General features: G+C 34.9%; 3 protein-coding genes and 1 non-coding gene across 4 annotated transcripts; 2 read left to right on the forward strand and 2 right to left on the reverse strand.

Moving 5' to 3' along the window:
• Window positions 1-5,894: 5,894 nt before the first annotated feature.
• LOC110878068 (membrane protein PM19L) lies at window positions 5,895-7,522 on the forward strand. Its single transcript, XM_022126328.2, has 3 exons — window positions 5,895-6,189; window positions 6,503-6,680; window positions 7,108-7,522. Exons 1-3 carry the CDS (start codon window positions 6,060-6,062, stop codon window positions 7,346-7,348), a joined length of 549 nt encoding a protein of 182 aa, XP_021982020.1. The 5' UTR covers window positions 5,895-6,059; the 3' UTR covers window positions 7,349-7,522.
• A 6,099-nt stretch (window positions 7,523-13,621) lies between these two features.
• On the reverse strand, window positions 13,622-15,942 carry LOC110878061. Its single transcript, XM_022126320.2, has 4 exons — window positions 15,722-15,942; window positions 15,517-15,587; window positions 15,206-15,341; window positions 13,622-13,905 (listed from the first exon to the last, which is right to left on the reverse strand). Exons 1-4 carry the CDS (start codon window positions 15,879-15,881, stop codon window positions 13,820-13,822), a joined length of 453 nt encoding a protein of 150 aa, XP_021982012.1. The 5' UTR covers window positions 15,882-15,942; the 3' UTR covers window positions 13,622-13,819.
• A 3,909-nt stretch (window positions 15,943-19,851) lies between these two features.
• Window positions 19,852-19,933, reverse strand: TRNAS-AGA. Its single transcript has one exon. It is a non-coding gene; the product is annotated as a tRNA-Ser (tRNA).
• A 67-nt stretch (window positions 19,934-20,000) lies between these two features.
• LOC110878052 (glutamyl-tRNA(Gln) amidotransferase subunit B, chloroplastic/mitochondrial) lies at window positions 20,001-26,983 on the forward strand. Its single transcript, XM_022126315.2, has 9 exons — window positions 20,001-20,158; window positions 22,548-23,219; window positions 23,797-24,006; window positions 24,402-24,542; window positions 24,665-24,868; window positions 25,632-25,829; window positions 25,937-26,005; window positions 26,551-26,667; window positions 26,747-26,983. Exons 2-9 carry the CDS (start codon window positions 22,596-22,598, stop codon window positions 26,819-26,821), a joined length of 1,638 nt encoding a protein of 545 aa, XP_021982007.1. The 5' UTR covers window positions 20,001-20,158; window positions 22,548-22,595; the 3' UTR covers window positions 26,822-26,983.
• The last annotated feature ends 35 nt before the right edge of the window (window positions 26,984-27,018 follow it).

Below are 27,018 nucleotides of genomic sequence, written 5' to 3' on the forward strand. Positions count from 1 at the left end.
ATTTATAACTTTTAAATGAAAGTTGTGAATAAAAGGGGTAAAAGTATTTGTAAAATATTTTATATAACACTGGGTCAATTCTATGTGATTACTTATTTTTATTTTGAAACCATATAGCGTTGTAAAATGTAGTTACAAATGTTGTGGTGACTATTCTTTATGTATTACAATGTTCTTCTAACCCAATGTAGTCGCTGACTACTATATTATTCTTATATGGTTATTTTCTTGCTAGAGTGTTATAGTACATAGTTATCACAAAATATGTGATACATAATTATTTGTATAATTTTATTCGTCCCTCTAATTCTGGTATAAAAATATGTCTTCTCTTTTTAGTACAAAGTAAAATATTTTTATATATAAATAAAAAATTACTAAATAAGTATGATGACTTAATTAACTAGTCATTATCACGGCGGATATTGGTTAGTGCTGTCTTGTTTAAGCATAGGTGGCCAGTCCATGCCTAACTAAGGCTAGACTATTCAATACCTGTCCTTGACAATAATCCTAGTATCTGAAAATAATAATACCAATAATATTACTAATAATAAAATTGATATTAATTGTTAATAATAAATGCATAAACTTAAATGAGAATATACTTTAAACAAAATTTTATACGTAAAAATATAATTTCTTTACCTTAATGGTTTTAACAAAATTTTAATTACAGAAATACTATATTGTAAGTTTCTATATATAATCAATTAAGTTTATACAATGTTTTTCGATTAATGATGATAAGGTAAGAAATATCACGAAAGGCTCGATTGGTTGTAAGGACTACGGAATTTAGGACATGAAATGGTGGATCATTATTTTAGCATATAGTTGTGTTAAGATTGCTTTTATAGAATAAATTAACAAAGCGAATTCAATATAGATAACTAAATAATTAAATCCTAGATTAGCGCAATCTTCAATTTTTTTGTAAAAATGTCGTTACAAAGTGCTCGTGATCAAAGAGATGATTTGATGAATTCGAAGACTAAACAAGCATGTTATGGTTTAAGAGAATTGAAGTGCTTGTTAGGACTATTTTGAATATGATGGTTTCAATCCATCATATGGGACTGTGAATTGAGTACGTATTGCGAGCAAGTTAACTGGGTTTGGATAAAACGAGTTTTAATAAGAAAGTTCAAACATGATCACAACAAAACCATGTATACCTTTCAAAAGAAACTCGAGTTTTTCGAGAAACTCATTGCTTCGATATTAGAGAGTCATTGTTTTGTAAAAACGCGGTTTACAATGCAAAGATCAAGTATAGTGAAATGATATTTGAACTTTTGATAAAACAACAAATTGGAATGTTGCCCTCCTATGGTTTTCATAACTCAAATGAACCATATGCGCAACAAACAGTGCATGTGTAACGTGTGGATTTACCAAGAAATGAAATGGATCAATATTTGCTGCTATGAAAGAAATCCTCATGGTATGATTACCATTGAAAGAAGTGGAAAACACGAAAGTCAATTCTTTATAGGCAGAAGTCAGAATTGTAACGAAAGAAATATAAGAACTTCTTATCTGGAATTTCATGTGATAACTATTGTTAAATGACATTATCAAAGAATGCCGAATGAAGTGAAATGAAATAGGGAATGTGCAAAACTTTATGACTTCTTTTTGTGGTGCTAATAATTATGACTCAGGTTAGACTATGCACCGATGTTTGTGAAATATTGTTCCAACGTACCTTAGCAAGATTTTGATTGTTTTGTAAGATCATGTGGCAAAATACCGCTTTTTGATTAGTAGTACTTTTACCAACGGAATTAATATTGGTGTCATCGTGCCTAATTTATATTTTTCAAAGGTCTTGCCTTGGAAGTTGTGTGTGATAAACTTTGATGTCTGTGGACGTATAATTTTAAGTTTCATGTGTTTTTCTTGTGCATTATCATGCTTCTTACTGGCGTTCATAATTTATGGCGTTAATAATTTATGGTAACGCATTGGTAATTCTTGATGGTGTCCCAACTTAATGTGTTTCCATTTATTATTGTTGCTCGAGTTATGAGGTAGATGATTAAACAAAATAATGTTTGATATCGATATAGAGATTCTTATTATTGACACATATACTTGTGCTTTATTCTTAATTATCAATTGTTATGGCTTTTGAAATTTCTTATAGATACACATATCTATATAATCATATATTTCACATGCTGTAATATACATATCCTTTATAAGGTTAATGTATTTAACAGATTCTTTATTTTCAAAAACAAGTCTGATATTAGGCCATGATACTTATTTAGGGAAATCTTGTCACTTGTTTGACATTTTATATACCCCATCTTACCCGGTTCGCGCCGGAGAGGTAATCTCAGTATATCCGGACAAGCTGGAGAGTCTGCTACTCTATACCCAGTTTTGCCGGAGAAAATTTTCTATTTCCCATAAATAGTATCTTTTCAAAATTTTTAAAAGTGTCTCTTTTATTAGGACTTTTATCCAGAATCAAGAAAATTTGTATTCCCATAACATATCTTATTCTAGACCACATAATATCAATAAACAAGAATAAATAGCAATTAAATGCTATTGCCTGCTAGTCGTTATTCTTACGAAATACCAATTATACTTATTTATACATATATAAGAAATTTTATCTTGAAATTTATATAAGGACAAAATTCTTATGTTCGGGTCTAAATATCATTCAGAGTGTTATCAGCTAATATTAAGTTTCTAAATTTCCTTTTAAGCTTAGGTATTATTATAATACCTATTTGCGTAAACAAGTGGCTTAGCTTATACTAAGGCATCTTTTCTTATGTGCAAGTCTAAATGCTATCAGATGTGCTACCAGTTAAGTTAATAGCAATCTCCTAACTCTTTTATTTAAGCTTAAGTATTGTTATCACAATACTTTATAGGCTTAAAGTAGTGGCTTGGCTCTGATACCACCTTCTGTCACGACCCCCGACCCCATCTAACCGGAATCGGTGCCGTGAGCAGTCCAGTGGTACCGGTGATTATTTTAAAAACATTGCAGCGGAAATTTCATCAGGACCGTGAGTTAGGAAAATATCAGAGTTTAGAAATACCGGATTTTTATTGAAATAGATGGAATAAATTCCATGTTTTACAAAGGTAGCTTTTAATGAAAACAATATTTCTTAAGTTGATTTAATTAATAAAATAAGCCACTTCTTGAAGTCTTTTAGTGCCGGATCCAATCCTTACTCCAATCTACTGTAATTACCTGAAACGCGTTTTAAAAAGGTTTTGTCAGCGGGAAATACTGAGTGAGTTCATTCATTTTACTGAAAACGACACATTTGTTATAATTTACAGTATTAAGAGTTTTTACATATGTTTATTATCAACCAACATTTCAAGAATAGGTATTTGTCACAGACCAGCTCTGTGACTGTGGTCATATCACCATTGGCTGGCCCAATGAGTGACGTATATCACTTTCTTTTAGGCTCGCCCACCTAATGTGATTAAAACAATAATAATACTGTGCACAATACCCCACATACCGGCTGTAATTTGGTGATTACATAAACTTAATCACTGTAATTATAACTTTGAAAAATTGGTTTGGAGTATTGTAAAACAGTTGATAAAAAGAGAATGACTCACTAATCATCATGCAGGATTGAGTTAACAAATTTCTTGATTCTACTTTTCTCGATAATTAAGCATGTACTTTATTATTCTGGACCTTCTGATGATTTAATAGTTTGTTTGATTGTAAAGGTGTAGTTGGGAGTGTTTTTGGTGGTTTAACAGAATAGAATACGTATTGGTGTAAAACCCAAATCAAACCTTAACGGTAGTCATGAGATTCGAACCTTAACGAATTTCACAAAAACCGGGTTAATGATCAATACAGCAGTTACGATAATTTCCCGAGATCAAATTCTCACAATGAATGACCAAGTGCAATACTTCAACTCATTTATCAAAATGACAAACGACAAAGTATAGTACTTCAACTCATTATCGAATTATCGACAACGACAAAGTACAATGCTTCAACTCATTTATCGGATTACCGACAAACGACAAAGCATAACCCAATGTGGGCGGCACTTAGACATTCTTTGGATATATTGATTGCTCGGAAAATGAATCGTAATAGCGATCGAGTTATTACCCTGTTATTGTGGCAGAATTTCGAGATTATGTGGGTTTTTGTGGTATTTCGACGATATCTGGGTGTAGGAATCGAATTTTACCGTCGAACCAACGCAGGAAATCAAGTGCCAAACTCCTCTATTTATACTGGAAAAACGGCGCGCTCGCGTGTCACGACAGGGAAACCTGGTCCTGGCGCGTGGCGCGAGAGGTCACTTTTAATATGAGGTAGCCACGCGTCCCAGTAGCTTGGGTGAGTCGACGGTTCGAGAAAATTCGATTTCTATCGAAAACTGTTTAGATAATACTAACTAGGAAATACCCCCCCTGAGTTTTAGGGGCCCTGATCCTGATTTCAATTGTTCTGAAAATTTTAGGGGTCATGCAGTATCACTTGGGGGTCTCAATTAGGGTTTCCTATTGGACAAAATATAATAAGAAATAATAGTTTTGGTGAGAGTTGTTACACCACTAGTTGTTATTATATATAATTAGTTTGCAGTTACTTTTCCATCCATATAATTTAGCTTCTCTTTGTGTCCTTCAATGGTTCTTCCGATCATCAATTTTGGGTAATGTTTGGCTTGAAGCTTTTAGAAGCTTTTAGGAGCTTCTAGCTTTAAGCTTTTAAGAAAAAGCTCCAACTCAATAAAAACTCTTGTTTGGTTAAAGGAGCTTTAAGCTTTTAGGTTAGGAGCTTGAAGCTTTTGGTTGAACGCTACTACTAGTAGCGTTTAGAAGGAGCTACAAGCTTTTAGAGAATAAATGACTATTTTAACCACTAAAAATAAGGAAATTTTTAATGCACCAACTTTCTAAATTTTTAGTTATATCTATTTTGGTCATTTTATACATTTTATTAAAAGCTTCAGCTACTATACCAAACACCAAATATATCTAAAAAGCTACCAGCTACAGCTACCAGCTTCCAACCAACAGCTACCAGCTTTCAGCTTCCAGCTACCAGCCACCAGCTACTTTTGCCAAACATATCCTTTGTTGTTGAAGGTTTTCTCGTTCCAAGCTTTCCGAATAAAACATAATACTGCCAAAAACACGCTTAAATTATTTTCTTCTTGAGAAGCATACACCCACTTTACTTGGTATGCCTAAGACTTTCGTAACCGAATGAATGGTATGGCTAGTAAGCAACACCATCCAAAAGTTTGCTCCTGAACCTTCCACACAGATTGGCACAATACTAAAAAGTGATTCACAAACTAGGTAGATTCTCCACAATTTGTGCATTCGGTTGATAGCAAGTTTATACATCTGTTAGCTAATTCTTCCCATGATATAAGGTTTTATGGTTTCGATCAATATAAAACATGTGTTTTAGCATATCATAATTTTATTATTTGGTTTCTTTTTCAAATGTTACAACAAGTAATGATACGCTAACTAATCAAACCGATATCAACCGAAATCACACGCGTAACTTTTAAAACAATTAGAGAATAACAAATTAAAGGTCATGAGAATGAGAATTTCAAACCAAATCTCAACAAACAACCGAATAAGTAAAGTAAAATACATTCAAAAGATAACGACAAATTCACCATCTCCCAAACTTCTAAAACAAGCTGTAGGGACCCACCAACCAGGATAACTCTCACAAGTCACAACCTAACGGCACCACGGTGACGTCGTCCTCGTACACTATCTCAACAACATTAAAAAACTTGGATGGAATCATCGGGCACGTGTCCTGACACCTGTACATAAAAGCGCAAATCCTTAACTAGTCGACACGTATCACACAGCTGCCACCACCTACCAACACCATGCACCGTCATTCTTTCTTATATATCATACATATCCTTTCCACCACCTTAATAATATTCTCATTCTCATCAGTTTCAGTGAAGAATTGAATTGAATAAACACAAACATAAATATCCAAGGTTTTGTTTTGATTGGCAGAAGATCTTGTTTAGTTTCCGATCATGGCACAGACAGTGGGAAGAAACGTGGCGGCGCCATTGTTGTTTCTTAACTTGGTTATGTATTTCATAACCTTAGGGTTTGCTAGTTGGTGTCTCAATAAGCTCATTAACCGCCAGACCAACCACCCAAGTACTTACCTCCTATATCTTGATACATATGATTATTGTCTTCTTGTTTGGTTTCATTTTTTTTTTTTTTTTTTTTTTGGGTAGGGGAAAGACCTAATTGTCTTTGATGCGTGGACGGATGCACCTTTTGAAAAAAAAAAATATTTTTAGGAAAAACCCCGATCACATCCCAGCAAATAATTCCCATGGTCGGATGTTTTGAAAAAAAAAAGAACTCTTTAGAAAAAAAACCCGACCGCATCCTAGCAAATAATGTCTGGCCCGTCACTGATTTTTTGTGTGGTTAAAAGTCAAGTGTTGATGTGGATTTGTAGGTTTTGGTGGTAACGGTACGACGGAGTTCTTTCTGGAGTTCGCTATCTTGGCTTCGGTTCTTGGAATTGTTTCTAAGTTCGCAGGTGGCAACCACCTTAGGGCGTGGAGGAATGATAGTCTTGCTGCGGCTGGTTCGACTTCTCTAGTGGCGTGGGCCGTCACTGTTCTTGCTTTCGGGTATTTTTTTTTCACTTAAGTGAATACAAAAGAGAGTTGCTAACCCAATCTAATCTAATCTAATTAGATGGTGAATTTTCTTATACAAAAACTAGAACTTTTTAAGTGAGGTCGTGATAGATATATTTTAATTTTATTAATGCACGTTAAAAAAAAATTACGAATAGAAGTGTCATTTGGTAAATGTAACCTTTGAGAGTCAAATTATAAAAAACCGTGTACATAATTTGTTGCATTTTAATTTATAAAATCAACTTTTTAACTGGGGTTGTCATAGAAATATTTTTTATTCCTTTATGCACATTAATTATTTTCTAATCACCCGAAGTTCATTTGTTAATTGTAACCTTCAAGATTTTATAATTTGAGACCGTATAATATGAAAAAACAAAAACACCCTTCTCTCATCACTTCGGGCATGGTGTAGGTTGGCATGCAAGGAGATAAATGTAGGAGGGCATAGAGGGTGGAGGTTGAGGATTGTGGAGGCATTGATCATCATTTTGACAGTAACCGAGCTGCTATACGTTCTGTTGGTGCATGCCGGACTTTACAGCAGCCGCTACGGGCCGGGATACCGCGACACAGACTACGGAATGGGAACACACCCGCCGGACACCGGTGTTAAAGGAACCACTGGGGTGGGTGCTGGTGGCACTAGGGTTTGAGGAGGCTTTGTATGTGTAATAAAGGGTTTGTGATGGTGTTGATGATGTTGGGTTTGCTTTCGGTTTTTTACTTTTGTTTTGTTTTGGTATGGATTATGTATGTTTCTTATTTATCGACAAAATGTGGACTTTCTTTTATACAATGGTTTAGCTTGTGAAAATATTAACATCTAATCTAAATCTTCTAAATAAAGACTCCAATTAATGCCTTAATGCCAAATGTCATATTCTCCTTCAATATTAAAAATAAAAATTTTAATTATATTTTATTATATTTTTTTAATAATTAATAGATGAATATGATTTATCTTTATCCTTATTCTAATAAATAATTTCAAATAATGTTCTAATAAATAATTTCAAATAATGTTTTAATAAGATTTAGTTAATAAAATCATTATCATTTTAAATTAAAATTTAAAAGTCTACGAATTAACCCAAATTAACAATTAATGTATTACATTTACATGTATATAGTTTGTAACCCAAATTAAAAATTAGTGCACTACATGTATATAGTTTGATATCAGCCTTAAATTTTCTAATCTGATTTTTTACCCATATGCTAAATTTTAGTCTAATATTACACATAATGATTTAAGATTATTGCAGATACATTTTTTATTCAAAAACTTGTATATTCGGGCTGTTGTAAACAAAGCTTAGGGGTGTTTTCAAAATAAAAAACTTAATATTACACTTTTAATCTAAAAATTTATTTGATTTTTCATTTTTAATTCAAAAGTTTTCATCTTTTACAATTTAATCTCACTTTTTACTTTCAACTTTGTTCCCCTATATTTATCATATGGCCCTAACTATCTGCACACACAGTTTGCCTATCTGCACACTTAGGGTTTACCTACGCAGCGTATTGACCTATACTCAGTGTATATAAACCATGGATCTCAGTGCCTAATTACCAATCATTGCACAGAAAACAAGGTTTATATACGCTGCGTATAGCTCTCTACGCAGCGTATTATAAACCATTAGACTTTTTTGGGTCATTTTGGTAGGTTTGAGGGATCATTTTTTCACAAAGTTTATATACGCTGCGTATTGACCTATACTCAGCGTATATAAAGGTCTGAAAATGTCATTTATACCCTTGTATTGAGGCTATATGAACTCAAATACAAGGGTAGTAGTGTCATTTTTGTCTTATAAGTTGCGTAGTGATCTATAAGGAGCGTATATAAAGCTCCATTTTTGTATTTTTTTTTTGTGTATTCCTTTATTTATTTATAAAAAAAAGGAAAATAACACCCGATACGATAATGCACGATACGATATAACACCCGTGTAGGCCTATAGGTGTGATTTAGGTCCCGTATTGACCTCGTATAAGCCTATATGTGTGATATCGTATCGTATAGGTGTAGTATAGGTCACGTATTGGCCTCGTATAAGACTATAAGTGTGATATCGTATCGTATAGCATAGTATATGTACCGTATTGACCTCGTATAAGACTATAAGTGTGATATCGTATCGTATAGCGTAGTATATGTCCCGTATAGGCCTATAAGTGTGATATCGTATCGTATAGGTGTAGTATAGGTCACGTATTGACCTCGTATAAGCCTATAAGTGTGATATCGTATCGTATAGTTTCGTATAGGTCACGTATTGACCTCGTATAAGCCTATAAGTATGATATCGTATCGTATAACGTAGTATAGGTCACGTATTGACCTCGTATAAGCCTATAAGTGTGATATCGTATCATATATCGTCGTATAGGCCTCTATACGAGACTTATATACTATACACTATACGATACGATTTGATGGAATACGATAAAGGGTGGTAAAATTATTTTTAACCCCAAACCAGTGGTAAAATTATCTTTTTAACCCTTATAGTGTATTGACCTCGTATAAGCCTATAAGTGTGATATCGTATCGTATAGGGGTAGTATAGGTCACGTATTGACCTCGTATAAGCCTATAAGTGTGATATCGTATCGTATAGCATTGTATAGGTCAGGTATTGACCTCGTATAAGCCTATAAGTGTGATATCGTATTGTATAACGTAGTATAGGTCACGTGACCTCGTATAAGCCTATAAGTGTGATATGGTATCGAATAGGTGTGGTTTAGGTCACGTATTGACCTCGTATAAGCCTATAAGTGTGATATCGTATCGTATAGGTGTGGTTTAAGCCTATAAGTGTGATATCGTATCGTATAGGTGTGGTTTAGGTCATGTATTAACCTCGTATAAGCCTATAAGTGTGATATCGTATCGTATAGGTGTGGTTTAGGTCCCGTCTAATCCTATATGCATATACAAGAACTATAGGAAACCTATACGAGACTTATACTACACTATACGATACGATACTATACTATACAATAACACCCGTATAGGCCTCTATACGAGACTTATATACTATACACTATACGATACGATACGATACGATGCAATACGATAAGATAATTTTATTTAAACAATAACAATATAATATTTGTGTATTATTTACGAATAATATTGTTTTTTTATAAATAATTTTCTTTTTTTATAAATAAACAAAGGAATACGATAATTTAATTTAAACGATAACAAAACAATATATTTGTATTATTTACCAATAATATTGTTTTTTTATAAATAGTTTTCTTTTTTAATTTTTATAATTCATAATATTTATATTATTGTTTATTTTTATAATTTATATTTGTATTATTTACCAATAATATTGTTTTTTTATAAATAATTTTCTTTTTTTTATAAATAAACAAAGGAATACACAATAAAAAAAATACAAAAATGGAGCTTTATATACGCTCCTTAGAGGTCCCTACGCAGCGTATGAGACGAAAATGACACAACTACCCTTGTATTTGGCTTCGTATAGCCTCAAAACAAGGGTATAAAAGACATTTTCAGACCTTTATATACGCTCCTTAGAGGTCAATACGCAGCGTATTTAAACTTTGTGTAAAAATATCCCTCAAACCTACCAAAATGACCCAAAAAATCTAATGGTTTATATACGCTGCGTATTGACCAATACGCAGCGTATATAACCCTTGTTTTCTGTGCAATGATTGGTTGTCAGGCACTGAAATCCAGGGTTTATATACGCTGAGTATTGGTCAATACGCAGCGTAGATGGTTAACCCTATACGCTGCGTATTTACCAATACGCTGCGTAGATAAACCCTAAATTTGCTAGGGTTTGGTGTGCCAATAGGCACACCCTTATCATATTTATCAATTTTTTGTTTTACGTTTCATTCTAAATTTTGCGAGTTAACACGGTGCAACGTGCGTGTGTGGTTCAACGTTATTATGTTTCATTTAACACTTCATTCTAAGTTTGCGAGTTAATAAGACGCAACATATGTGTATGGTTCAACGTTTTTAGGTCGTTTTTTTTTCCGTTTAACATAACAGGTTGATCGCAACGAACGGGTACTAAGTCGACTTAATTATTATTTTCTATGTTTTACGTTATGATCTCATTTCTTCACATTAATATGTGTTGGTTGTTTGCGGTGGTGTAACATTGGTACTATTTGAAAGAATTTTACACCCCCACCGTAACGCGGTGGGGCTTAATACTAGTGATTACAATATTGATTATTGTGCATCTTTGAAGATCTTTTGAGAAAGTAAAACTAGGATTTTATATCAAAAGTATTGGATAAGAATGAATGGACAACATAATATACAATAACAATTGGCCAAAAGCAACAATAACAATATTTTATCATTTCAGAAATATGTTTTTGAAATATGTAGTTTAAAATATGAGAACACATAGGTAAAACATGTAGTTTCAGATATGAAACTATAGTACTAATGCCCAATTTAATTAGGAAAAAAACAAAGTTTGATATATAAAATGTGTAGTTTAAGATATATACGAGATTATGTAGGCTTTTCTTCAACGAAAATATAGGAGTTGTGTAAAGTATTTAGTTTGTATTGTAGGTCTCTAACTTGTCTTTTATAATTTTTAATTTAAATAAATCATTTCTTGTAGGAAGTCTTATCTCATTTTGTTCTTTATAAACCGTCTTATTGTCTCTCGTGAGATTTCTTTCTTTCTTTCTTTTCATTTTAACGCCTATAAATTGAGGAGGCAGAAACATATTGAATTGTGTTCGGTTAAACGTTAGATGTAACACCGTGTAAAAATACGGGTAGTCTTTAGAAATTTACCTCTCACACGTCCCGTTTATTACATACAATTCGCAAACACCTGAAATATTCTTGTATTGATTGGAGACAAATCATGGGTAAACGTTAAACAATAATCGGAGTAAATCGATCTTATCATGCCTTAAAAGATATTCAGCACAGTTGGCTCCAGTGTCTTTTGAAATAAGGTAATCAAGAAGCACACCTGATGGTCGTAATGAAGTTGCAAGTGGTAGATATGAGTGCAAGATATGTAACTTTATAACAAAAGATTTAAAATGATAATATTTAAGAATTAAAAGAATCACCTCTAATAGAAATAGATGAAATGAGCGCAATAGGATCTGGTGTGTGAAGGGGTATGGTCCTAGATCAATTTACTCCGATTATTGTTTAACAATATTACAATTAACAATTTAACAAAGCTGAGAGGGAAGATTCAAAGTTCAAAATCAAATCTCCACATATATCTGCACATCAATCAAGGGAGGGGGGAGATTAAAAATTCAAAATCAAATCTCCAACCCTCGGATTTCTCACCCACGTCGACAACCCCTGCTCCCTCAAAAACTCCCAAAACCAGTGCCTTGAAGTTAAATCACATCGCCCTTAGTTTGATTGCTCTGCGATACCAATTTATGAAGAACATGAGAGAAAGAACAGCACAGATCAATAAGATCCGAACTCATGTTTCTCTCCTCTTCGTCTCCTTTCATCACCTCTTTTTTTCCGATCCTAAAATGGATGAGTTTTTGTTGAAGATTGTAGATCTGCTCTTTGTTTTTCAATCAATTTCAATAGATACGTTGCCCAATTTGTATGTTGTTTCTTTCCCTTTTTGTTTAGGTCATCTTCCAATAACCCTAATTCAACTATTCAAGCCTTATAAATCATAACGTAAGTTGTAATCACCCTAAATATATATAAACAACATAATCACCCTAAAAATCATCTAAACAACCATAAACAACGTCAAAACACACAAAATTTCAAACCTATTTAACAACTTTATTACCTTTTTTTCTCTTATAATATCAACCAAAATCATCAAAATAACAAAGAAACTTACCCGTGTTCGGATTCCGGTTAGATTTGGTGTCGAACGACGGTGGTATGGTGGCTGATTACGGTGGTCGCCGGCTGCTGGACTGTTGTCGCTGAGTGATGTTGTTCGTTGGCAGTGCAGGGACGCAAGAGAAAGAGAGCGGGAGAGAATTTCTAAAGATTTTAGGCTTTAATTATTTTATTATAGTTTGAAATATTGTTGGGTTTCGTTAATGGGCTAAGACTTAGTGGGCTAGCTAGTTAGGAATTATAAGTGGGTAAAGGTATGGGTATTTGGGTTTAGTTAGTTAGGTAATAAAAGTTATATAATTTAGGTAGTATTTTTTTTTTAAATAAGAGTTTACTAAAAAAATTTAAAATATAAATTGATAACACTTTTTACCTAAGGGGTGCGGACGACAAATTTCAAGGGGTGCGATCGAAAATTCCAAGGGGTGCGGACGGGATTTTCAACCAGTGGCGAAGTATAGAAGGGGCGGGGAGGGGCGCCCGACCCCCCGAACTTTTCGCTCAGTTTTGTTATATATGTAGTTTTCGTGTAGAAATTTTTTAGTATATACGTTTTTGACCCCCGGTTCTATTGAAATTATTTGGTATATACGTTTTCGACCCCCCGGTCATTCAGGTCAAGCTTCGCCATTGTTTTCAACGGAACTTAGCACTAAATTTTTTTCCCCGGGGGTGCGCTCGCCCACCTTGGGCTGGGCTTGGGTCCGCCCCTGTTTAAGAACCAAATAGGGAGAAGCTCATTTCACTCATAGCATTGTTTCCACTGCATACACAATATATTAAATTTTGCCATTGATTACATAAGTCAGATGATCATATATTAAATTTTGCAGCTCAGTTTCCAACTGCATCATGTTTCATCTTCTTCGCAGTTTTTTTGAGGTAATCTATTTTCTGCCTATGGCTACTTGAATTTGAATGAATAATGCACAGGGATTAAGATCATGAATACATACATGTCAAAACAGGACAGATGTTCATATCTTCAGACAATTTGGATACCCGTCTAGAGTAAAAGAGAAATCAAATTGACACATTCATATAGTAATTAGTAAAAATTTGTGATTCGCATTATAACTATAGTTAACCGTACAAACTATAAAGAAAACACACTTGTTACAAAAGGATGAGAAACTTACATATGAAAACCGCTTTATGTTCATATATTCACACTTGAGACACGAATCGTACTAAAAACGACTTGTTGACATGAAGCGTGAATGGACTGAAACCAAAGGGTTCATTCTTGAGAGACGGTGGTTCCGTTTCTACCGAGGCCACGCTGTCTTGCTCTTTCCATCTTTCGTTTACGCCATTCTTCTAGAGCTGACGACAAGCAACAAGAATATATGGTGAGCATGTTTATCTTTGACTTTTGATGTCAAAAGGCTACATACTGAACTTCAAGATTGACTGATTCTTCACATTTTGTAGAAAAAAATGATAACCAATTAAATTCTAGAAACAAATAAAACTCAAGGAAAATGTTGATATCATTAAATATGTTATATAAACAATCTTAAAGTCGAAAATGTAAGGTAGTTAGTTCGGCTTTGTAAGTCAAAACGTATATCTTCATCTTAGACTACAAGGTATGGTGATGGACCATCCTTGGAGGATGATCCGCCACGTAGGCGACACATCATAGTCCTCCCAAGGATGGATCATCCTCCAAAACTAGGGGGCATGGGAGGATGGTCCTAGTCATAGTCCTCCACCACTTTTATGTTTTTTTTTAATCTTCTACTTTTTTTTAACATTTAACAAATAAAGTAACAAAATATTTTCATTAATATTAAAAAACATTACATAAACTTAAAAAAAAAATAAACTTAAAAAAAATAAATTAAAAAAAAAACATAAACTTAAAAACATAAAGTTAAAAAAAAAAAACTTAAAAATATCCTAAAAACTTAAAAATATCCTAAGTTTTTAGCGAGAGATGGGGTGGTAGCGGGTAAAAAAATAGATGAATTTTTATAAAAAGGGAAGAGGGTTATAAAATGTGAGAGAGATGTGAGATTGTAGTTGGTGAAAAGTTGTAAAAAAATGAGTAAAAGGGGTGAGTATTTATAAAAATGGAAGTGAAATGGGGGGAATTAATAAAATAGCCGTTGAAAAATTAATTAATTTTGTTTGTTTTCAACGTTCAAATTCGGATGGGCCCACAACTTTGGAACGTCGCCAACGGCGATAATCGGACGTGGAGGATGCGACGCACCGGGGGCGGCACGGTGTTTGGTGCGGCGCCGGACCGGGACGGTGTGGGGACGTCCCCCATACCGTGTAGCCTTAAAACGGACCACATACAAAACCGCTTAACTAGCAATCTTAACTCGTTCATACGAAAACCGCTTAAACCGGGTTGTAAGTTATTTGATAACGGGTCAAGTACAAAATTTGGAACTTTGTATATTCAAATACTTAGAATCCCCAGTGTTGTAATTTGAAATAATTAGGCTACTGAGTTGATGATACCATACCAGTGTTAATCATAATATCATACCAAAAAATAAACATGGACCAAAAAAATTGGCAAGTCAAACAAATTCAACCCGACCCGTCTTACCGCTGCTAAAAAAACATAATGTAAAATTTGATCATCCGAATTCAAGAAAGAAACTACCTTTCTGATTATCAGCATCGGAATATGTTCGATGGTTATTCAGCCTCGATATCAAGTCAAGTGCAGCAGACTGTTTAGCATCTTTCTCTTGCAGAGTATCAACTTCTTCATGTCCCTCTCTCTCAATTTCCCTAACCTAAACTCCATTAAAATAAAACCCATATTACAAAAATCAAAACCCAAATGGATCCCACTTAAATCATTCAAAAAAACCCTACAACCCTTCAAACCATCTTACACAAACACAATGCCACAATACAGAATCAAAACTGAAACAAATTATGCAAGATCATTTAAACAGTTAAACTTACTCGTTTTATAAGGTCTACAGGCTCCATTGCACGACGTAATTCTTCAGATTCCTTTATATACTTAAGCAGAACTGGATATCAACAAAATTAGGGTTAGGGTTTTGAAAAATTGGGGTTTTCAGAAATTGGAAAGAACCCAGTAACAGGAACAATTGGAATGGGCCAATTTTGATTAAAGATAGAAAATTTGATGAAAAAAATGGACCTTGATCGGATCGATTGGAGTTTGGAGGAGATATGAAAGCATGAATCAAGAAGAGTGCGGTGATCAAATTGAAGAAACAAAGGATGATTGTGGCGTTTCTGAAGGAGAATCTTGACATTGCTCTGCCACCCCATTGCTGCAACCTCTCTGTTATCTTCATTTCAGTTGGTTGAAAGAGATGAACTTGAAATTAGATTTGATTTGGGTTTTATAGTACCTTTTGAATTTGAATATTGGAGTTTGCACTTTTCAACGTCGAAATACACTCGTCTTCGAATCGGAAAAACCCTCATCGAAGCCTGTGAACACTCGTCCGAAGGCACGACAATGCGGTGAGGTAAAACCCGCTCAGTTCAAGGATCAAAATAGCGATCTGCAAATGGAGAGAGCAGAAATCAAATTTGGGTCACTTAGAACACCAAGTCTCTCCCTTGCCACTCCACCACCACCTCATTGGTGGCTAATTAACTCATTCTTTAACTATCACATTGTGGTTTAATTAAAAATAAAAAAGAAACGAAAAAATAAAAAGACCAAAAAAGAAGTGATTGGTTGTTTTTAGATAGCCCCACACAAAAGAAGTCTAACGCTCGTTATGACTTGGTGACTCATCGATTTGGCGCCCCTTGATGGTGGCCCTGGAGCGGTGTTCAAGGCGTTATCGAACTCATATGACAAGGGTCGCTTTACCACAACACCCAGTCTTATGCTTTTATGGTGCAAATGTGATAAAAGTACAATATGTTTTTTTGCTTGTTGCTTGCCGTTTATCTCTCCCATTACATGTGATTAGGTTTGATACACTATCCACAAGTGTGCACCAACAATTTAATCTTTTGAAGATTCCAATTCTTATCATTTCCTTTAGCTATTAAAGACAAGCTTTAAACTTCAAAAAATACGTAAACAAAGAAATATATATGTATCGAGGAATTGAAACCCCCACCCGTTGTTTTAAGCGTTTTCTGAATCGTCTATTCTCGTGTTTACAGGACACATATAGGAATGGGGACTTGTGTTTTGGTATGGGGCCGGGCATGTGATTATCTCCGACTCATTATGATCATCGCATGTTCAGGGTAATTATTCACTTTTTTTAGTATGATTTTTTTTTTTGATTTATTTGATTGGCCATGAGTTATATTTAAGACTGACTGGCGGGATGTTGTTTAATGTATTTATTGACGGATTTTATTTTGATGAAACAGAATGATCAAAGGTTCATTCTTGGTAGGTTTCTCTTTATAACAATTTCATAATTGATGGGGTATGGTATTAGACCCAACCTGAATGAACGGACATATCCGTTACTTATCGCCTTTTACTATATTATTTATTATTATTGCGTACTAACCCGTGAAGCCTAGCGCGTTGTAGTTTACACTACACTAGGTTGTGGGCTTGTAGAGATAACCCCTAACTGGGTCTGGCCCATTGAGGTTAGGAGAGGCCCATATCTCCTATATAAAGAGGTGTTCACCTCATTATTAGGGCACAAGATATGGAGCCGCCACACTTTTGTTGCTGGAAATAATAGATTCTTCTCTTACCGGCCATCTCTACATCCCCATGTTTCTCTCTTCTCCATTGCAGATCTAGGTTTCAAGAGGAAAAACAAGGTGTGATTCTCCATCCTCTCAGAAAAAGCGGTCCAATCATCCCGGCAGTGATTCCGTGTTTCAACAATATGTTCTTGTGTGTGTAATATTACCTGTGACACCACACCCAGATAAGGATGCACCATACACAATTGAAACCAACTTATAAGGAAACACTTATTTTATTAATACAACTAATTGTGAGGTACAAACATTGGGAACTTAAAAGTACAAAGTTAGATCTATTATTTTTAACCGTTCATACAAAATTTCTACTAGATCAACAAATCTTGGATACTTTATTCTACTAGTCACACATATCCAAGATAAGAAGCAAGCACACAATTAACCATCATTACCTGTGACAAATGCTTAAAAGACGTCAGTTACCACTGATGAGTTCATGAATATACAAGAGTTATAGATCAAATTATTTACTCATGACTTGTAGCCCCACTCCATGTCATCATAACCCAACGTCACCACGTAACTTACATAACCATACAGTTAATGCCCACTACACCACGGGTGTAGTACCGACAAATCCCGTCGTAGCGACACGTATAAGCGACCACAAATATCATGTGTATGTCATGCTTTGGCCAGTCATGCCATATTATTACAGTTTAGGACAAGCATGTTCACGTTTGGAAAGCATTCATAAAACTCACCTCTTACTGCGTACCGGTTGATAACAGTTGCTAGTATGTTCAGGTATGATTTCAAGGTCCTGACACAATTTACATAATCCTAAGTTAGGTAACGGTAGACCTAACTAGTTATTATCATGGTTGGATATTGATTAGCGTTGCCTTGTTTAAGCATGGGTGATCAGTCCATGCCTAACTGAAGCTAGGCTACCCAATACCCGCACCTAACAATAACCATAATACCGAACAACAACAACAATAATAATAATAATAATAACAATATAATAATAATAATAATAATTATTATTATTATTATTATGAATAGAAAGTTTTGAAGAATAGTGCCATATTATAATGGAGAAATAGAATATTGAGTAATTAATTAATGAGAATCAGAAAAATTATGAAGAGCTAAAATTGTAAGGGCGCTCTATGAAAAGCTTTTTTTTTCTTTATATTTTTAAGATTAGGTATTCAACATTCATGTGTAATCAAATTACAAAAAGATGAAAACACATTTATAAATAAAATGAATATCCTAAGAAAACTTATTATTACATTACACATATTTAAAGTAATAAGTATCCTAAATCTTAAACCCCAAACTCATAAGAGATTAGAGATATCGTGCCGCTAACATAGTGAATTGAATTGAAACCAACCTAACAACAACGATATTGGTACCAGTATTTAATTTTATTGTTTTTTGTTTCGATAAACTGACACCGTATTGCTCAAAATCGTCACTGGTATATGTATTTTATTTTATGGTTTTTGGTTTCAATACATGTTAATACATAGATATATGAATATCGGTACCAATAACATGATGTCCTGAACCGATTGGTACCTTTTGAACAACATTGACGCTGATACCGGTGTTTGATTTTATCGTTTTCGGTTGATGTAAAACACGTGTTAATTTCTATACCAAGTGTATGTATCGTAACGGTACTGTAACAAACCAAACCGATGTCGATCGAGTGCTTGCGGTAATATAATGCCGCAACGCGCGGGCATATAACCTAGTAATAATAATAATAACAACACTAACACTAATAATAATACTAATATTAGCTACAAAAATAAATAAATAAATAGTAACTAAACATAAACTTAAACGAGAGCGTACTTTAAACTATCTACAACATAATGATGTAGAGTCTCCCTACTGGTGCTCCTACTCACTCCGAAAACGACTATTAACAACACCAAAAGAGGTACTACATACTCGAGAATCTCTTATACTAGAGCATTCCTGTTAAAAAACAACTGATACCTAAACAAGATACTGAGACTTCTATTTAAAGCAACAAAACAAGCACCTCAAAACATGTATGTCAATGTGGGATTCAAATCATTCAATTGACGTGCTAGCTAGCTTAGTTATATTAATTCAGCAGTTTCACTTGTTTTTTTCGTATAACTTTCTCGTATTTGAAAATCCTTAAAAAGACATTTTTGTTAGGTTATCATACATCTATTTGATGAAACTATTATCAAAATTAGCATACTTGATGAAATTTGAACTGATCATTAGGTGTCCAATCAATCTTGTTGAGTACTTAGTTGAATTGGCCAAGCCAACGTGTATAGTTTATTATGTAGTATATTAGAGCATTTAATCCTCGGTTGTGAGGGCTCGATTTTCACATAGTTGTTATGGCTCTTATCAAGTTTGAGTTCAACTCATTTAGAGCTTTATATTCAAAACTCGACTTCAGCCGGAAAATTTTAAACTCAAATTTGGCTTGTGTATATTTATTCATTTAGATTATTTAACAATCATATAAAAAAACGATGATTGTAAATCATTAAATTTGGGTTTATAGTTTTGATTTATAAACTATGCTATTGAAACCTGCAATAAAATTCAAAAAGACGTGGTCGGCAGGATTCGAACCTGCGCGGGCAGAGCCCACATGATTTCTAGTCATGCCCGATAACCACTCCGGCACGACCACTTTGCTGTTTGAATTATGTCATTTTCGTCCTAAATCCTTAATCAAAACTACAACTTTATCTTTCAATTTCTTCATTCGATTCGACACCAGCGTACAAAAACTTATCAAAAACCTCACACTCTCTCACACACACACACGACGATTATTGAGGATGGAAGATAAGCCCTAATTTCTCACTGTTCGCTATGTTCATTGCATACTGCAGTTCATTCGAGTTCTAGCCAGGTAAATTAACCACCTTTCATAAAATCTTTAAATTCCCACTTAATTTCATCCTGAAATCTTCAATCTTTATGTTGAATATAAGATTTTTTTCCCAATTCAAGAACCCTAATTTTTTTCTGGGTATATGATGTGGTTTATGCTTCTACAAGTAACCAACACTGAAATTCAGTGACAATGAACAAATAAAGAACAGTAAGGGAGAAGATTGAGATATTAGGGTAAGAATAGTTTATTTCGTGAATGCTCATTATATATTCGACGAATAGTTCATGAACTGTTCGGCAGGAAGTTCGTTTGTGTTTGTTAAAGAACACGAACCAGAAATTAGTTAAATGAACAAATATGAAAGAGGTTGCGTTCGTTCGTTTATTGCTGCTATTAGCGTTTTAAGTAGAGGTGGCAATCTTGACCCAAAGGCTTTCAAGTGGGTTACTTTGGGTTGCTTTTAAAATTATATGGGTTAGTTTGGGTAAGATATTTTAACTAAACGGGTCACAACGGGTCAATTGAAATTCCATCTTGTTATTTTCGGGTCAAAGCGGGTCTACAACTTTAAAGAAATGGGTCGATGTGGGTTAGCACCTTAAAGAAACGGGTCAGATTTCGAATCAGAATGGGTTTCGGGCCGGCACAAGTATCCGCACAAGACGGGTTACGGCACGAAATAGGTTTTGGATCGGAACGGTTTCAGTTCGAATTGAGTTTCGCACCGAGAAGGGTTTTGGCACGTGGCAGGTTTTGGATCGGAACGGGTCGGTTTGGATCAGGTTCGGGCCGACACGGGTTTCCGCACGGGACGGGTTTCGGATCGCAATAGGTTTTAGGCTGACACGGGTTTCCGCACGGGACGGGTTTCGGATCACAACAGGTTTTAGGCCGACATGGTTTCAATATTTTCAGTTTTTATTGTTTCGTTTTGGTTTCGGTTTTTTTGTTTCCGTTTGGTCGGTTTATTCTGTTTCGTTTCGGTTGAGTTTTGATTTAACAGTAGTTAAGTTTGTTCATATATTCAATTAGGCAGGTTAGTTAGTACATAACCCCTTGAAACTGTTAAATCAAAACTCAATTCTTTCGAAGTGCCACCACGTTGCCGTAGATCTCTGGAATTTATGATCGTATCTTCTCGTCCTATCTTCAAACCGAAATCAATACGTCTCTTATTTGCCATAACATACCTGTAGAAACTGTAGTTTTGCCATAACAGTAGTTAAGCTTGAACTCCGAACAATAAAATTTTGATCAGTTTAGAGTGATAAACTGATCATAGATGATAGATCTCCTCAAAGTTAAAACTGTAGTTTTGCCTGCTGCATATGATTATTTTTTGTAATTTATGAGGTTTATGCACATTTATTTATTGGTTTATTTAATAGCATCCCTGTGTTTATCTTATAAAAAAAGGATTAGTAATCTAAACTGCGACATATCTCTCTTTTTTTAAAGAAAGCAATTTTTAACCAAGCCGACCCGACCCGACCCAAAACCCATTCTGACCCGGACCCGTTTCAACCAGAACCCGTTCCGACCCGAACCAAAACAACCTTTTTTTGTAAGGCTGGACGGTATGGGGACCGTCCAGCGCCGTCCTCCTCCCGTCGCCGCCCCCCTCTCCATGCCGCGGTCCTCCGTCTTCAGCACGTCCCGTCGCAATCGTCGGAATTCCGACGTCCAGGACGCTCCAAAACAGTGGGCCCCCTCTATTTTGTTTGTTTGTTTGTTTGTTTGTGGGATTTGTACATTATGCTTTAATACTTGTATATAGTTTTGTGGGGTAGGATCATCTAGCACCATCCTCCCATGCCCCCTAGTTTTGGAGGATGATCCATCTTGGGAGGACTATGATGTGTCGCCTACGTGGCGGATCATCCTCCAAGGATGGTCCATCACCATACCATGTAGCCTAATTGACCCGTTTTGATCCATGACCCGACTGGAACCAAACCGTTTGCCAAGTCTAGTTTTAAGTCTTAATTATTAATTGTTAGTGTTAAATGTTAGTGTTTTTAAGTCTTAATCAGTTCCTGCTTGCTACAATTGTTAGTGTTTTGTAAGTTGCAAAACGTTAATTTGTTAATGGTAGGACAGTATACTGAATTGTTAGTGTTAAATCACTATATATAAAAATTCTGCATGATATTGAAATTACCGATATCCCACCGCAATAACCTACATCTCAAATATCAGTCCTTGACCGACATCCGATTTTTTTACCGCATTAACTGCATAGCAGATAAGTTTTCTGAGAATATAATTTATGGGTTTTTCTTAAAGATTCAAATGTGGTTAAGTTTTTGAATCTTTAAGCTTAACGTTAAAAGTTATATGAATTTGTGTAGTTTTTGTCACTAATTGTTCGTGAATGGTTATGCGTTGTTTGTATACTCTGCAGATACTTTTCATAAGTACTTCCCTATTGAATTAGTCACACAAAAGTTCAATGGCTCTTACACTATTTCGAGGTATTCAAACCCGCCCGTTATTACCTTATTCGTCTGCATTCTCTGCTAGAAAACATGTTATCTTTTGCTCAATGCAAAGCACACAAGCCGAAACCTCGATGAAAACAAAACAACAAGCTCCCTCAAACTTCACGGAAACAGCCCGAGCAAAAGCCGTTGAAAAGGTGTTGAAAGATTATGAAGCGATTATCGGTATAGAAACGCATGTACAGTTATCGACTACGACAAAGGCGTTTTGTAGTTGTGCTTATAATTACGGGTCTCAACCAAACTCGTGTGTTTGCCCCGTTTGTATGGGTTTGCCTGGCGCGTTGCCTGTTTTGAACTCGAAAGTTATCAAATGTGCGGTGATGCTTGGTCTTGCACTCAATTGCAAGTTATCGATGACTTCAAAGTTCGATAGAAAACAGTATTTTTATCCGGATCTTCCGAAAGGCTACCAAATTTCACAGTTTGATATACCGATCGCCACCAATGGATACATTGACGTTGATCTTCCACTTGAGTTTGGTGGAGGGCATAGAAGATTTGGGATTACTAGGGTTCATATGGAGGAGGATGCAGGGAAGCTACTTCATACGGGAAACAGGAGTTATTCACAGGTGATTATTCTTTTTTTTTTTTGTATAGCGAGTATTGTGACAGGAAGAAATATGCCTTTATTATGAGTAAAATGTCGTTTTCGTCCCTGAGGTTTGGTCAGTTTTGTGACTTTCGTCCAAATGTTTGTTTTTCCGCCTCTGAATCCAAAAGGTTTCGAAATCTTGCCATTTTCATCCGGTTGGTTAACTCCATCCATTTTTCTCCGTTAAGTCAGGGGTATTTTTGTCTTTTTTACCTACTTGTTTTTGTTTAGTAAGGGTATTTTGAATACTTGTATGTTATGCCAAATGCTTGTACATAAAGTGAAAAAGACCAAATTGCCTTTTAAGTTAAAAAAAAGAAGACGGAAATACCCCGGACTTAATATGGAAAAATGGACCGAGTTAACAAGCTGGATGAAAATGGCAAGATTTCTAACCTCTTGGATCCTGATGCAGAAAAACAAACCTTTGGACGAAAGTCGCAAAATTGGCCAGACCTCAGGGACGAAAATGACATTTTACTCCTTTATTTTTATGAAAATGGAAACATACTTTTTCTTATGATCGGTTGTAAAATATAGTTTTTTGGGAACAGGTTGATTTGAACCGAGCAGGGGTGCCTTTGCTTGAAATAGTTTCTGAACCTGATATGAGAACAGGCATTGAAGCTGCGGAATATGCCGCAGAGTTACAAAGGGTGGTGAGATATTTGGGAGTTAGTAACGGAAATATGCAAGAAGGATCACTTCGTTGTGATGTTAATGTTTCCATTCGTCCAATTGGTCAAGAACAATTCGGCACCAAGGTACTTAATTTCGACACGTTTACTTGTACTTGAGTCAGGTTGGATTGTGTTTTACCCCAAATGGGTCAAATAAAAAATGTTTAGGTATAAAGGAAACGGGTCTAACCGTCTAACGGATTGAAGTCTCTTCAACAATTTTTAATGTATGCAACCTCGGACCTCCTAAAATACGTTATTCAAAGAATAATACCTACTATAAAGATAATAATGCTTTTGTAATAATAATCAAGTAACTTTTTGTTAATAAAAGAAAGTGAACCAAATATATTTTCTCCAATATGAAAGAAAATATAAACGTAGATGCGAGGAGGAAATCTTTTTGCTATTATCAAAGAACTATAAACTAACCGTTAATTGTCTGTAACTGATATTTATAAGTGGTTGTTCATTGATAGGTTGAAATAAAGAATCTGAATTCATTTTCAGCAATGAGTAGAGCTATCGATTTCGAGATTGCGCGACAGGCGGAGCTCTATAACCAAGGGAAAGACGATGAAGTTGTGCAAGAAACACGTCTCTGGGAAGAAGGCTCTCAGGTTATATAGCAATAATAAATTTTAAAACGCACATCCAAACACACCCTTAATAGGTTTCTTGGTCATTTGGTGACTGTTGGCGCATTTTTGCTTATCTTTTTATTATGTGTTCTTATTGCTAGAAAACAGTTACAATGAGGAAAAAGGAAGGACTTGCAGATTATAGATATTTTCCTGAACCTGACCTTCCGGAAGTTATACTTACAGAAGAGTATGTGAACGATATCCGTGATTCTTTACCTGAACTTCCGGAAATGAAGCGCCGAAGATATGAGGAGATGGGTCTGACCATGCAGGATGTTCTTTTTCTCGCAAATGATGTACAAGTATGTCACACTCAACCATTATATGTACTGGATTTGGCAAGGTGGCTTGTTGGGGTGGGTAACGGGTCAAAATATGTTTGGATTAAACGGGCATTTTATTACCACCTCTACATTATATGCTCCTCAAATATCAAGAACATATGTCCCACAAAAATTGCAACTTTTTACCTTAAAATATAATTGTAGTATTTTCTATTGTAAAAAAAAGAACCCGTTATATTAGCGCAGGCAGTGTTCTTCGGGTTATTTTTTCGGGCTTTGGGTTTTTCGGGTCGGGTTGTTCGGGTTTTTGGCTGGGAAAAAGTGACCTGATAACCGACTCATTTAAAGTTCAGGTTAGTCGGGCTCAGGTTAGTTCGGGTCAGGTTGTTCGGTTTTCAGGTTTAGATGTAAAACGAAAAAAATGTTTTCTTTTTACAAAATATTATCAATATTCATATTGCTACTAAAAAATATAATCAAAGTTTAAACATCATGACTATATATGATATGATAATGTGTACAAAAGTCCCAAAATTTAATATTTCAAATACCAGAGACTCCACACTAAAACAGATCTGTTGAAAAAAAAAAAGACAATAAATGTTCGGTTTTTTTTTTCGGGTTTCGGGTTTTTCGGGTCGGGTTGTTTGGGTTTTTGGCTGGGAAAAGTGACCCGATAACTGACCCATTTAAAGTTCGGGTTCGGGTCAAAACATGTTTGGATAAAAATGAACACCCCTAAATTGCCCATTAGAAATCATGGATATCTCACTATCTTTAGGTTGCGGAATTTTTTGATGCGACAATTGCCAAAGTTTCTGATATTAAACTGGCGGCTAATTGGATCATGGGAGATATTGCTGCTTACATGAAGAATGAAAAGCTGTCAATTAACGAAATCAAACTAAGCCCCGAAGAATTAAGTGAGTTGATAGCTTCGATTAAAAGTGGAACCATTAGTGGAAAGATAGGGAAAGAGGTGCGTGTCTCTACTTTCTGTTATCGATCAAATTCAATAAACATTTATAGAAATTCACTTTTTAAGTGTTGTTTAACTGTTTAAGATTCTTGTGTAAATCTGTGTAGATACTTCTTGAATTAATGAAAAAAGGTGGAACCGTTAAGGGACTGATTGAGGAGAAAGATCTTGTACAGGTAAGTTATTATTTTATTATATTGAAGAGAGAGATCTTAATAAATCTTTAAGGAGTAAAATGCCATTTTTCGTCCATGAGGTTTGGCCAGTTTTGTGACTTTCGTCCAAAGGTTTGTTTTTCCGCATCTGGATCCAAAAGGTTTAAAATCTTGTCATTTTCATTCGGCTTGTTAACTCCATCCATTTTTCTCCGTTAAGTTAGGGGTATTTCCGTCTTTTTTGTTAACTTAAAGAGCAATTCAGTCTAACGGATTCGGTCATCAGTATTTTAAATTCTGGTACATAAAGTGAAAAAGACCGAATTGCCCTTTAAATTAACAAAAAAGACGAAAATACCCCTGACTTAACTGAGAAAAATAGATGGAGTTAACGAGCCAGATGAAAATGGCAAGATTTTAAACCTTTTGGATGCAGATGCGGAAAAACAAACCTTTGGACGAAAGTCACAAAACTGGCCAAACCTCAACCTCAGGGACGAAAATGGCATTTTACTCGTCTTTAAAAATAAAACTTCATGCCATGATTTTGTGTTTTTCTTTAATAGATAGTAGATCCAGCTGAGATTGAGAAAATTATTGATAAAGTAATTGCGAATAACCCAAAGCAGTTGGAACAATACCGCGGGGGTAAAACCAAGCTGCAAGGTTTTTTTGCGGGGCAGGTTTGATCTTTTTTATCCAACCTCATGAATTTCTGGTTTTTAGTTATTATAAATTTAAGCGTTAAAAACAAATTATTAGGTGATGAAAGAATCCAAGGGCAAAGCAAATCCAGGGCTTGTAAACAAGATTCTTCTGGAAAAATTAAACGCCTAAAGTTGATATGTTACGCGGAGGATTTTCTTCGCTTCCTGAAGATTTTGATGTAACTAACTTTATTTGAACTGTACTGCAGATGCATTTATTGAGATTATAGGTTACAACTGTATTTGACATTTGTCTTGAATAATTATATCAAGTGTTTTTTTTTGACATTTATTAGTATGTTAATGCTGGACTTAGGGTTACTTTGT

The sequence above is a fragment of the Helianthus annuus genome, chromosome 1 (genome assembly GCF_002127325.2).
Source record: "Helianthus annuus cultivar XRQ/B chromosome 1, HanXRQr2.0-SUNRISE, whole genome shotgun sequence".
NCBI classification, from domain to species: Eukaryota; Viridiplantae; Streptophyta; class Magnoliopsida; order Asterales; family Asteraceae; genus Helianthus; species Helianthus annuus.

Coding starts and splice junctions, on each gene's coding strand:
- LOC110878068 (XM_022126328.2), top strand. CDS start 6,060: ATGGCACAGACAGTGGGAAGAAACGTGGCGGCGCCATTGTTGTTTCTT. Junction 6,190..6,502: donor CCGCCAGACCAACCACCCAA/GTACTTACCTCC, acceptor GTGGATTTGTAG/GTTTTGGTGGTAACGGTACG. Junction 6,681..7,107: donor GTCACTGTTCTTGCTTTCGG/GTATTTTTTTTT, acceptor GGCATGGTGTAG/GTTGGCATGCAAGGAGATAA.
- LOC110878061 (XM_022126320.2), bottom strand. CDS start 15,881: ATGAAGATAACAGAGAGGTTGCAGCAATGGGGTGGCAGAGCAATGTCA. Junction 15,342..15,516: donor CTGTAGACCTTATAAAACGA/GTAAGTTTAACT, acceptor AATGGAGTTTAG/GTTAGGGAAATTGAGAGAGA. Junction 13,906..15,205: donor CGATGCTGATAATCAGAAAG/GTAGTTTCTTTC, acceptor GCTTGTCGTCAG/CTCTAGAAGAATGGCGTAAA.
- LOC110878052 (XM_022126315.2), top strand. CDS start 22,596: ATGGCTCTTACACTATTTCGAGGTATTCAAACCCGCCCGTTATTACCT. Junction 24,543..24,664: donor TCTGGGAAGAAGGCTCTCAG/GTTATATAGCAA, acceptor TCTTATTGCTAG/AAAACAGTTACAATGAGGAA. Junction 26,668..26,746: donor AAGGTTTTTTTGCGGGGCAG/GTTTGATCTTTT, acceptor ACAAATTATTAG/GTGATGAAAGAATCCAAGGG.